At 41.8% G+C, this 13,576-nt stretch overlaps 1 protein-coding gene across 3 annotated transcripts in view; it reads right to left on the bottom strand.

Annotated features, from left to right (window-relative positions):
- The window catches only part of WDR64 (WD repeat domain 64), a 140,094-nt gene that overhangs the window by 80,259 nt on the left and 46,259 nt on the right, over positions 1-13,576 (bottom strand). For all 3 annotated transcript variants that reach the window (XM_059146297.1, XM_059146298.1, XM_059146299.1), the window contains one exon: positions 2,912-2,991. In XM_059146297.1, the coding sequence (XP_059002280.1) occupies positions 2,912-2,991 (80 nt within the window). The remainder of the gene's footprint in view (positions 1-2,911; positions 2,992-13,576) is intronic.

Raw genomic sequence — 13,576 nt, 5'->3', positions numbered from 1 at the left:
GCACCATGAAACTTGCTCCCAGTCCAAGCCATAACCCCCACATTCTACTCTGCAGACTTGTTACCCATATGCTTTGCTTTCTTTCCTTAATGTCCTTAGTTGAAATTTAGAAGTCTGTGGCCCATTAACGCCTTATTTTTCTGAGCGCACAGAGCTCTGACTATACACTGAGTACCAGTAAGTTACAATATACCTGATTGGCAGAGAGGGTTCCAAATTTTCCAAAGGACATTTTAATTTATCTCCCATGAACAGGAATTTCTTTAAACAACAGAATCCTGATTCTTTAAGCTCAATGGGATCTTGGAATTCTTGTAATCTAACTTCCTCATTTTACCAGATATGGAACATGAGCAACGGGAGATTACATGAGAGCTAAAAATCATACAGCTGGTTAGTGTCTGAGCTATGAATACAACCACCTCTTCTAAATTTCAATGCATTGTTTTTGCTTGTTTTGCTTTCCAGTAGATTGCTATGTAATTTGTTAAAAATAATATTCGAACCGTAAGCTAGTTTTACGTAAGTGTTGTCGAAGGGCCAAAGCGGAGCACAAATTACAATATGAGTACTGTGCATTTGCTGAAAAACATTTTAGCTCTATGTCCTCAGGGAAGATTGCCAGGTGTGAAGTGAGAGTGTAGCTATCTTCACACAGTTGGCCTTTGAACAACATGGGTTTGAACTGTGTGGACCCACTCATACACATTTTTTTTTTTTAAATAAATACACTACAGAACTATAAATTCATATTCATGTCTTATGATTTTCTTAACATTTTCTTCTCTCTAGTTTACTTTATTGTAAGAACACAACATATAATATACAGAACATACAAAATATGTGTGAATGCAAAGTTTACATTATCTGTAAGGTTTCCAGTCAATGGTAGGCTACTAGTAGTTAAGTTTTGTGGGAGTTCAAAGTTACGTGTGGACTTTCTACTGTCGGTTGTGGTGGCATGGGGGTAACTGGCATCCCGGACCTGTGTTGTTCAAGGGTCAACAGTACTTACCAATATCAGCATTTCAGGGCTGAGGCAGGCTAATCTTGGTAGAAAACCAAATGTCGTAGCTGTGTGTGTTTTGGGGGAAGGAATTTGAAGAAATCTCATGTGGAAGGAGCTGGGAGCACTTACTCATCAAACATTTTTTGCTCTTTTAATAAATATTCTTGCTCAAAGCATTTTCCAAATGGTACATGTGTTGATCTTTTGGATGGCAGAGCTTTCTTAAAAATTGTGTTTACTCTTTCCCTTCCTAATAATGTTCAGATCTCCAGTATAAGCCATTTCTTGATGTTTACTTGAGTTTCTGCGTTGCTCATTTATATCTTTCAAGTCCACATGCTCCTTGTTGAAGGTGACTCTGATCTTGAGGTGCCCCTGGGAGTTCATCACACTCACACTGGCAGCCTGGGGGTCCTCATAACCCTTAGCTCCAACTGGGTCTTTTTTCATCACCAGAAGGAGCATACTCCCAGGTGTCTAATCCCACTTGACATTCAAGCTCAAACTTGAGATGTGTTTGCTCTCTTTCCCACGTCCTGAGCACCCTCTTCCTGATTTCTGGTAACAATACAGTTGCTACTCTTCCGTTTTCCGATCTTACAAACTCGGAGCTGATTGATCCCTCTTATTAATCCCAATGTCATTCCGGCTTCAGGTTTTATGACTGATTTCTTTCCCATGGGATTGGCTCTGTCCTTTCTTCTTCCATTTCACTTGCAATAATCAGACCCTCATCACTTCACTCATGACTCCCGGAACAGCTTCCTGACTGGAACCTCCCGTTTCATTTTATTCCAACAAAACCTCTACATTTTTGTCAACATGACTTTGTCTGTGTGTTGTAGACAGATTGAATAAATATTTGTTGAAAATCTACTATGTCCCAGGCATACATTATCTCAATTAATCTTAAGCACCACCATATGAAGTATGTGTGTTTTTGTTATTGTTAGTATTACTATTAGCAAATTTATATTGTGCACTTACTGTGTGCTAAGTACTTTATTCAAATTTGCTTAATTCTTATAATAATCTTATGAGTGGGTACTATTATCCAGTCCCACTTTAGAGTAGACTGAAACTTAAAGGGATTAAGTGACCTGCCCAAGGCCAGAAAGACAACCAGGATGTGCACCCAGAAGGTCTGACTCCAGAGCCCAGGCTCGAAGCCATCCTACTGTATTAGCACCCTAGGGCTAGAGGTGACAAGTATGAGGCTTGAGGAATGTTTCTATCCTCCACCTTCCCCTCTGAACCACACATACCATACTCTCCACAGACGACCGTGTGTCCTATGTCCCATCCTCCTTAACCCTGAAACATTAGAATGCTTCCGGGCTCTCTCCTTGGCCTCTTTTCTGCTAACTCTAAAACACTGGCCCTTGACCCTTTTGAATATGAACCCCATTGAGGACTCGATAACTCTTTGGACTATGTCTGCGGAAAAATGCACATAGACACACAAGTTTCAATAGGCCACAGGGGACCCCAGAATTCCTCTAAAGCCCGCACAGGGGCCCCAGGCTGGGATCTCATGCTCTCATTCACTGAAATAACTTCTAGAGAGGTTAAAGATCCAAACATAAAATTAAAATTAAAATTTAATTAAAAATTAAAGATCCAAACATAAAATATAAAGCAATAAAAAAGAGTAAGATACGGAAGAATTTATAACCCATATCCTGGTGCCGGGGAAGAACCTTCTAAGTGTGCCATCAAATCCAGAAGGCACAAAGAAAAAGAATGACAGATTTAACTTTATGCAAATGTTTTAACTCTCTGAAAGGCTCCCCAGGAGCAAAACTCTGTCATTTCACGAGAAGCACTTTGTCATTAGATTAATCAAGGAGAGCACGGTTGGCAAAGTAGAGAATCTCTGTACAACACGAACGGTTCCCTTACCTCCAGTGACAATCACGTTTGCTTTTGTGCAGTAACAGAAAGTGTTGGCTCCTCTTGGCATGGAGAACTCTCTGACAGGCCTGGGAAACACAAATTAGATGTAAAGCCTCTACAATTCCCTGTATCCAACTAATTCTAACGTACATGTAGGTTGTGTACAATAGGCTCATTTCTAAGCTGGTAAATCTATGTAACCACAGAAACTATTATAAGTAATGATGAAGTCCGCACTGACCGACAGAGTCTACCTGTTCCATAATGTGGTGATGTTAGCACAGTACTCTGTACTGTTTCTGCTTAACAGGAAACCCAGTCCTCCCTGCCGGGGTGGTGACCAGAGACCAATCCTTCTTAATCCAGAAAGGATAATGGATGGCTAACTGCGTCCGTTTGGTGTACACAAGGCCAGGAACACCTTTGGACACGTCCTCTTCTCCCACCAACCACATCCCACTGCTGTCCAGTCCTGTTGACTAAACCTCTAAAATACACCTGAAATCTGACTTCTTCCCATTCTCATTACAGTGTTTAGATTCAAGCCTCCAACCCCCCCCCCCCCCACACCAGACCTTCTGCAACAAAGTGCTAACTTCTCAGCTTCCACTGCTGTCCATCTTTCTGTCTACATTCCCACCTCAAATCCTGCTGTCATTCTTCAGCCATGATGGTCTTCCTTATAAAACCAGCATAGCATAGCACTTCTCTTCAGGGGCTTCCCGAGGCTCCGAGAGGAGCTGAGCTCCTTCATCTGGCCGGCCTGGCCTGCGTGGTCCTGGGCGGCCCCATACCTTCCTCTCTCCCCTCATGCTCTGCTCCAGCCGTTCTGCTCTAGCCTGCCCCCTTTCTGGCTGCACTGAGCTCTCTCCCTCCTCGGGAGATTCTGCACAAGCCCAAGATGTGCTGGCCCCAGATACCAACCCCTCTAGCAACCGTCCTCCTGTGAGTGTCAGCTCACATGCTGCCTTTTCACATGGGCCTTGCCTCAACACAGTCCTGCCCTCACTAATGGAGTAGTGTCTTCTTTCTATCTCCTGGTACCATGTTATTTTCCCTACAACTAGAGCATCTATTATATAATTTTGGCATATAGGTTTTGAGTGTTGACTTGGTATCTGTGAGTATTACTATGCTGGGCTTAAAAGAGCTGAGCTTGAGTGAAAATGTGTAGGTTTAAATCCTGACTTCATCCAGTGCCTCAGCGTCTTAATTTATTAAGTGGGATACTACTACTATTGCTGCGCTCAGGTGCTAGCAATAGCTGAGAGCTGTTACTGCATCTGACCAGACGGGGAAAGGAGGAGCCATGAGAGGGAGCACCCAGGAGGAGCCCCAGACCAGGAGGTAAGCAGACCCTGAAGCCAGGGCGGGGGCAGGGAGTGGGAGATTGTGGGGGGGAGGGGAGGGAGGGGAGGGAAGGAAGGAAAGCAACTGGCCTTCTTCTCCTCTTGCCTCTGAGGCTTGTGTGTTCTTTCCTTTCCTTTTAAACACACACGGTTGTGTATATCATTCTGTTCTTTGTTTTATCACTTAATATTATATCTTGAAGACCTTTCCAAATCAGTACATAAAATACTTCCTCAATCTTTTCTTTCTTTTTCAAAGCTCATGAAAAGAAGCCTCAATGTAGTAACATAAGTCTAAAGTCAGAATTCAGAATTGTGAGAATGTTTAAATGTCCTAGAGAAGAAGCAGACAGCTCTGACTGGGGACTCATTTTGAGTTTTGCCAATGACACACTCTCTAACTGTCACCGGTAGATGGACTGAGCTGAGCTTCATGGGGTTACAAACCAGGAATGGCACCATTTTCTTCTACCTCTGTCTCTAACATGGCCTCTTCCCGTGTCCCCTTGCACTGACAGCAAGGCCTCTTGGGCCAGCTTCCATTAGCACAGCTTCTATTAAGATACCTCCTGAGTCTCACGGGACACAGTTCACACGGCTTGCCACATGGAGCAGTGTCACTGTGACCACAGCCCCTCCCACTGTCATGGGTCCAAGGGAGGAATGTGTCCATTAGCAGAAGGCACAGTGCCTTGGGCTCATGGTACTTTCAGGGTCCTACAAAAATGCTCTAATTGTTCTTAAAATCAGAAGGAAAGAAAATGTAAGTTTGAGGTCATGATAAATGTTTTCATTTTTTCTCACATCAGAAAAAAAAAAAATTTCCAGAAACCATGAAAATCTACTTTTTTCTAAAACAGAAAAAATATGGAAGTAAAGTTATATCAAAAATCATGTGGAATATGGAATAGTAGTATGGTGGGAGGGACCCATGAAGGCAAAGGACCCAGGGCCACATAAGTCACAATGTGGCCCAGCCAGCAGCCTTCCCCCGCCACCCCTTTTGGCTCTTCCGGGGCAGGTTCTCATGGAATGGGTTCTCCTGAAGCTGTCCTCACTTGGCTTGGGGTAGGGGGAGTTCTCTCTCCAACCTCCACTTTCCACCCGGAGAAGACAGATGAATCACCCCAACATTCCCCAATTAGTCCCACAGCTGTGTTCCTTGATTCTTCTCTTCAATTATTTTGGAATTGCTAGTTGTCCCCTCTTTGCTGGGGATGGACAATGGCAGAAGGGTCACAGGACTGCTCTGACTACCTTGTAATAATTCTGAGAATATTTCAGCAGACTTCCCTAGAAAATGGGGCATTAGCTAAAATCCCAAGGCAGCAGGAAAAGAACTATTTGATATCCTGTTAGTTGATCATGAAAAAAAATCTATCATTTTCTCAATTTCTCAGCATCTGCAATGGAACTTATACACATTTAGCATTTACATTTGTTGTTGTTGTTGTTTTAAATACCTGCCCAATAGAATTATACTCTCTACTTTTCTGGCCCACATTGTTAGATGGATTACAAATAAATGAACTGTACCTTTAACTATTTCAGCTTTTAAAGCTATAATTGATGTCAATTGATGAAAAAACTCAAAAATAGATACTTTATATACATATTCAACTGTATACTTTTTAATAGATTGCTTTTTTGTGTGTTCACATCTCTATAATATTCTTTTTTAATTATTTTTATTAACATAAAATGTATTATTTGCCCCAGAGGAAAGGTCTGTGAATTGTCAGGCTTGCACATTTCACAGCACTCACCACAACAGATGCCCGCCCCCATGTCCATAACCTAGTCACCCTCTCTGTACCTGTCGCGAAGCAACCCTCAGTTTGTTTGAGATTAAGAGTCTCTTATGGTTTGTCTCCCTCCCTACCCCAACTTGTCTCATTTTTTCCTTCCCTACCCGCCAAACCCCCCACATCAGGGAAATCATATGGTAATTTCTTTCTCTGATTGACTTATTTCACTCAGCATAATACCCTCTAGTTCCATCCACGTCGTTGCAAATGGCAAGATTTCGTTTCTTTTGATGGCTGCTTTTTTATTCTGTTACTGGGTATATCTTACTCTAACCAAAACACACCAGACCATTCTAAGAAATCAAACGCTTTGTAAGAAATCTATCATGGTAATATCAGCTGGTATTTCTATAGCATCCTACATCTAAAGAGTGAAGAATGTTTCTACTCATATCTTACAATGCAGGGAAATATTTGGTTTTATGTTTGGACTTGAGCCCAGGTCCTCCACACCATTTTCTCTCCTCAAGGATTAGGTGGTGGGTGAGAAGGGGTGGGCCACCCACTTGGCCAGGGTGTCTCAGTGAGCCCCGTAAACACCACACATGGCAGGATGGCTCCAGGCTCAGTCTCATGTACAAGGAAGGCCCACGTGGTCCGTTCCGTAGAAAATAAAATGTAGACACCATGGTACTTTGAGCATAGAAGGCTCCCAACAAATATTTGTTTGAATATCCTTAAGAAATGAACACCTGGTTGACTGTGCCTCTTTCCAGAATCACAGAGAATAAAAATGTACTGATTCTGGGAAGTTCCCTCTGAAGTTTTCCCTGGTCCTCTTGAGACAATAGCACTTTGGAAAGGGAAACATTTCCTGACAATTTCTTTCAAAAAAATAAAAACTCAAGTCTCCCATCAAAAGGCCCTAACTGAATGATAGTGTCCTTCACCTCAGCTTCCCTGCTCTTGTCACACAAATGCAAATCTGGGAGGGAAGAAGTTATTCAGATGGAAATTAAAGAGGTAACTGGGGTGTGTTGTTCATTGAATGTAAGATGGTACTCAGATTGGAAGGCATTGGGGGTTGGGGGGGGATTCGGTGACTGATAAAGAGAAGCTATTGAGCCAGTATCTTTTCTCTCCTTGGAGGTGGGGGTAGTTAGTGGAAGTCAAGGCAAGGAGTGAGGAAGAAGGCATTTTTATTTTCTCCTAGAAGATGTGAGGTAAGAATGCCTCACACAGAGGTATTTTTTTAAGTGGTCCACACTCTGCAGTATTACCTGCCACTGATCCATACTGTGCCCAATCCCAAGGGACAAGGGAGAGTCCAACAGAAAACTCTAGATCAGCAGTTGGCAGCCTCTTTTTTTAAGGAGCCAAATAATGAATATTTCAGACTTTGCCATACAGGCTCTGTTGTCCCAACCACTCAACTCTGCCACTGTAGCATGAAAACAGCCATACATAATACATAAATGAGCAAGCATGGCCCTGTTCCCACACAACTTTATAAGCAAAGAAATTTGAATTTCATATAATTTTCAGGGGGCATGAAGTATTATTCTTTTGATTTGTTCGGCAATCAGAAATGGAAAAATCATTCTTGGTGTGCAGATGTTACAAAAACAGGTGGCCTGCTGGAGTTGGTCCATGGGGTTTTATGACCCTTACTCCAGATGCAGGAGCACGAAGCCCAAACCAGGACATCTCTACAGTCACCACCTGTTCTCAGGATTCAAATTCTTTTTTATTTTATTTCATTTTTTGGGGGGGATGCATTTCAGTATCTCTCTGATGGGAACAAAGAAAGGAACTTACATTTACTGAGTCCTACGTGCCAGGCATTAAGTCAGCACTCTACATGAGGTAACTTAGGTGCCTTTTATAAGACGATAAGATAGGTAGGTGTCTTCCTTCCCATCTAAAGATGGGAAAACAGTGCTCGCTTCGGCAGCACATATACTAAAGATGGGAAAACAGATGGAGAAGAGCTAATGGTATTGTGTGCATGGTGTTCGGTGGTCCCAAAGCTCGTGAGTGCTAGGACAGAGACCAGTTCTGCCTGGCTCTGTTGCAACCCGCTTGGGGGGGCACTATCCACTTTCCCGTATAATGACCTGCCACCGAATTGGGTAACTGAGGAAAAGTAATGCTGAATAGTTAGCTGCTCCTCTCTGGGGAATTGTCAAGCTATCCAAGGGTTAAAGGTTCAACTTCTGTCTTGCAATAGGCCAACCTCCTTTACACGGCATAATTAATTGCAGATGTTCATTTTCTTGCTGGTACAAAACTCCATTTGTGAAATTACCATACAAAATTATAACCAAAATGGTAATCATGTTTGAAATGGAAATTTTTTCAAGAGGAGTTTTTTCCCTGCCTTTTTGGGAGCCGTGCTGGCTCCCATTTTAACAGCTGGCCAATCATGTATTAGTGTAATTGCAGTTTCATCTGGTTCAACTTAAGACTCATTATAGGAGATTGCAGAAATAGGGGTATGTTGAATCTAGCGATGAAGAGGACCTGACTGTCCTCTTCTTGAGATGACTTTCCAATGGTACCAGCGTTTCGGGAAAACGTTATTATACTGCATCACTTGAGAAATCTCTATAGCTTCTAGATTTACAAGAGTGGCCCAAGGAAAGCGCTGAAAAGCTCAGCCAGAATCTGACTGAATAGATCGATGATCACCGTTTGCTGAGGCTGTCTTGAGTATTTTTACCTCCATATCCTGACTCTCTCCAGCTGAATGTATCATCAGCTACGTCCCAAGCGTTATGGTAAATACTAGGAAGTTCAGAATTGGGCTCAGAGACAAACTCCTGACTCTTGCAAAATAGACACTTTCCAGAGCATGGATGAGAAAGTACTGGCTAGTCTGAAAAATAAAACCTTCCAGAGAATCTAAGCGTTTACAGCTACTAAGTACCAAGTCTGTGGAACACTGGGGCAGAGTAGGCATTTAAATTCCCTGTAATACCATTACATAAACTAAAAATACATACAAATATATATTTTTAAGGAAATGTATAAACAAAAAGATATATGAAACCCAACAGAATGATTGCCTTTGTGTGTGTGTGTGTGAGTGTGTGTGTGTGTGTGTGTGCACATGCACAGGAAAATGGATTGGGATACAGCATAAAGAAGGAATAAAAAAAGGAGAGTATGAACAACTAAGCCATGCTCTTGAGGTTACTCCACTGGGGTGAAAAAAGGGAATTAGATCTGCCTTGGATCCTGCTAGTTGAAGGACATATTTGCCCTCACAAAAAGAAGGTATGCAATCTAAATGAGAGCAAAAAGATTACTACCCTATTTAAAACCTAACACAAGAATCACCACTTGATTAAAAGACCTTAGTGCTTGAAAAAAGGGAGTATGGGCCCTGTCATAACTTTTCCCCAAGAAAAAGATTAGTGCCTCTCTTTTCCCCAGTACCGTCATTATTCTGGATTTTGACAGCACACAGAAATCAAAATGTTCTTTAAAAATCAATTCTTTGTGAAAGATCATAAATATCTACAAGCAAATAATAACCCTTTTAACTGTTACAGTATTTTACAGTTTTCAAGAGACCTTCACTCATTTCAGCTTGTTTGAGCAATGCAAAAGTCCTGGGAGATAAAAAAGTATGATCCCCATTCATTAACGAGGTTACTGAGGTTCAGGTAAGTAACATCCCCAAGACCACTCAACCAACAAGTGGCAGAAGTGACATTAGAACTCATTTGCTTGTCAGCATACTCCTTTACTCACATTCTCTCCTAGGAAACAGCAAGGCCAAGCAAACAGCCCTCCCAGCCAGAAGCCCAGCAGCTTCCGCTGCTCTCAGACTTCCTCTGGATCTTTCATGATTTGACTCTTCACCTCATAAGGCTCTTTGCTCAAACTTGAGCTCCCCAGAGTACTCTCTCCTGACCATCCTGTCAAAAATATGCCTCCAGTCACTTCATCCTGTAACCCTACTTCATTTCCTAAATTTGTATCATTTACTGGATTATGTCTTTTCCACTAGAATATGTGCTCCAAGAGAGGAGAGAGTTGGTCTTTTTTGCATACCGTTTATCAATTCTTGGAACGGTTTTTGGTATATAATACATATGCAAAAATTACAGTTGCAAACAAAAAAATGAAACTTAGATTCTTTTTGTTCCTCTCATCCAGTAGGTTGCCAATGCTTATAAATTATATATGGATCTGGTCTCTCTCCATTCTCACTTCTACCGGTTGAGTTCCAGCTCTCGTCAGCTTCTTTCTGAACTATTACCCTATCTCCCCAGTCATCTCCTCCTTCCCAACCTGCCTCCTCCTTCCCCAACCCATTCCCCTTCTCACTGCTAGGGCAGTTTGTCAAGAACTCCTCATTGACCATTCTCCCGGCCAAAGAATTCAATAGCTCATATAGCTCTCAGGTTAATACTCCAGGACTTCAGTCTTGGTGTGTAGGCCTTTTCATGTTTGGCTTGTCCCTCCTCATCTTTCCCAACCCTTCTCCCTTTCTGTGCTCTAATTATAGTGAGTTTCTAGAACTCACTATTTTCTTTTTCATTTCCATATCTTCGTAAATGCCAGCTCTTTCATGTGGCTATTTATCTACTCTCATGGAATGGCGTGCCTGGCTAATCCTTACCAGATCTTCAAAACTCAGCTTCTTCAGGAAGCCTTCTCCAATTTTTCTCCCTTCAAAATCCTATTTAAGATGTTCTAAGAACTCTCTTCTGCTCCTCTCTATACCTCTCTAATATCTATATCATGACATTTATCATCCTCTGTGGGAATGTCTTTGTTTTCTCTCTCATTAGACACAAGAGCAAGGACCTAGTCTTACTCATCTTTAAATTCCCAGCATATAGAACAGTGTGTCAAATGTATTAACTCATCAGTAAGTATTTGCTAAACAAATAAATATTCAGGCTCTAGAGTTTCTTCTAGAGTGGTCAAATTCCTCAAGTCATAAGACAATTAGTTAGACAATATTGGGTATATTAATAACTCTCAAAAAGCTTGGTGCCTTCTAAAGACACACCCTTGAACATAATTAAAAAACAATAAATAAAGACACTGAGGCACGAAACGGATACCTAACCCAGTTGGGGAAAGAGGTACTCAGAATTAGAACAATTTCCTGGAGTTGGTATCATCTGACCCTTGAAGGATTATGGGGTCAATTACACCTCAATAAAATTGGAAAAAAATTAAAAACAAAAACTTTTCCTCTTTTCCAAAATTAAAAAAAAAAAAGATTATGGAGGTTGAAAGAAAGGAAGAGAGGAAGATTGGGAAGAATATTTCGGCACCAAACATGTACAAACTCCCAGCACAGGTTATCCAGGGAGCAGCCACAGGCTCGGAGTTAAAGAAACTTAAGTACAAGGCAGTGAAGGGAACGGTGTGAAGAGGCTGGCAGGTCCAGACTATGGAAGTGCTATGGTAGGGGATGGAGAAACATGAAAGCTATTGAGATGGTTGGATATCATCTTCATAAACATACTCTGGAAGACTAATAGACAATAGTTTTGGCGGTAATAAAATAGAGGCAAGATACCAGTTGGAGATCATAGCCTAAGGGGATAGAGATACAAAAGACAAGACAGATCCAACAAGTGTTCATAAGAGAATACAGACGAATTTGTTGATTGGTGGTTTATGGAAGGAATCACGAGGAGTTGCCAGATTTCTGCCTAGGATGATTTGATGGATCAAGAGAAATAAAAAAATCCTATAAAATATATAGATTGAGAAGTGGGAGAGTTAAGTTCAGTTATGAACGTATGAGTTTGAGGGGCTATAAGATATCCAAGTGGAGATGGTGAGCAGGTATACTAAGTCCAAAATCCAAAATAGCTTGGGTTTCATCAGCATATAGGTCTTAGTAGGCTAGAGAAGAGGAACATCACCCAAGAAGTGCCTAGAAAGTGAGAATTAAAGTTGTCTAGGGAGAGTACTTTAGAGAACACCCCATTCAACAGCAGACACCAAAAAGAGGAGTCATAAAGAAAAGGAATAGTAAGATACCAGGAGAAAACTTTGGCTTCCCAAAAGATAAGAGAATAGAGTTTTACTGAGTAAGATAAGTAATGCTGAATGTCCTGAGGCTATCTGACAAGTTCAGTGTCTCTCAGTTATATAATGTAGACACTGGCCAACTTGAGAGTCTCTTCTACAGAGTAGGATGGGGACAGGTTATATGAGAGAGGATTATAGAGGGAACAAATAATGCCAAAGTAGTGGAGACAGTGAATGAAGAGTACTTTTTCTGGAAGAGGTATAGTATAATAGTTTAAAGGAGATTATATGTTGGGGCGCCTGGGTGGCTCAGTGGGTTAAGCTGCTGCCTTCGGCTCAGGTCATGATCTCAGGGTCCTGGGATCGAGTCCCGCATCGGGCTCTCTGCTCAGCAGGGAGCCTGCTTCCTTCTCTCTCTCTCTCTGCCTGCCTCTCAGTGTACTTGTAATTTCTCTCTGTCAAATAAATAAATAAAATCTTTAAAAAAAATAAATAAAGGAGATTATATGTTAAGCAAAACATTACTCACATTAGAAGAGACTTGAGTACTATAGGCGGAAATGAGAGAGTGGGAGAAACTGAGATCAGCAAGATCCTGCAGAAGAAGTTTAAAAAATGCAAGGCCAATGATGAAATGTTTGATGTCTCAACCTCTAAAACAAAAAGAGAAGATCAAGGATAGGTGTGGATAGAGAAGATTCCAAATGATTTGGGCTGCTGGGAATTACTCTAAAGGCTTCAGGGTTTTGTGGTCACGGAGGACGGGACATCTGTGGAGAGTAAGCAGAGCTGGAGCTGGGAATAGTCTGAGGGGACCAAACAGGGACAAATGAGGACACAAAGGTCTGGGAGGAGGGACCAAGGGCTCTGTTGAGCAGAAGGGTTAGGATTCTGCTGACTGGTGTATGGCCGAAGGGGATGCATAGCACAGAAGAATTTTGGTGAGATATGAGCTCAGGTGATGAGTCTGGGCTCCAGGTGGGGAGGGAGAGAAGGAAGTCAAGGAGGGAGCTGACGAAATTGGAGCTAATGGGGGAGATGAAGGGTTAGAGACCTCACTGAGGCCATTGAGAAGGCATAGGGAGAGTCACAGCCGTCAAGAGCCAAAAATGTAAGACACAGCAGCCAGGGAGGGATATTGGGTTTTCTCAAGACAAAACTTCTAGATGCTTGTCAGTCTTCTTCAGAACAATGTGTTGATTTCTATTTTGCAATGTGAGAGTGCCAATACACAGCTAAACATACCAACTGTAAAGACAGTCTTTAAGAAGAAATAAGTCCCTTAATTCATTCAGAAGCCAACTTGGCATGCTTATTATTAGCTGCCATAACCTTTCTTATTTAATAATATCCCTGCCAAATTTATTCATAATCCTCTATAAAAGACGTATTCTTCCCTCTAGGGCTTGCTCAAATACTATCATTTATTACTCCTTTTTCTGACCCCTATGATGCCAATAACTATAAACCATTCAACTGAATTTAACGTGCTCTGCTTGCAGTGTGAATTATCCTATCTTACTGACCGGTTGTTGCCAGTAAGTGTTTAATACTGAGCAAGGGCC

This window comes from Mustela lutreola, chromosome 14 (genome assembly GCF_030435805.1).
Source record: "Mustela lutreola isolate mMusLut2 chromosome 14, mMusLut2.pri, whole genome shotgun sequence".
NCBI classification, from domain to species: domain Eukaryota; kingdom Metazoa; phylum Chordata; class Mammalia; order Carnivora; family Mustelidae; genus Mustela; species Mustela lutreola.
This window is presented reverse-complemented; position numbering and strand designations above follow the sequence as displayed.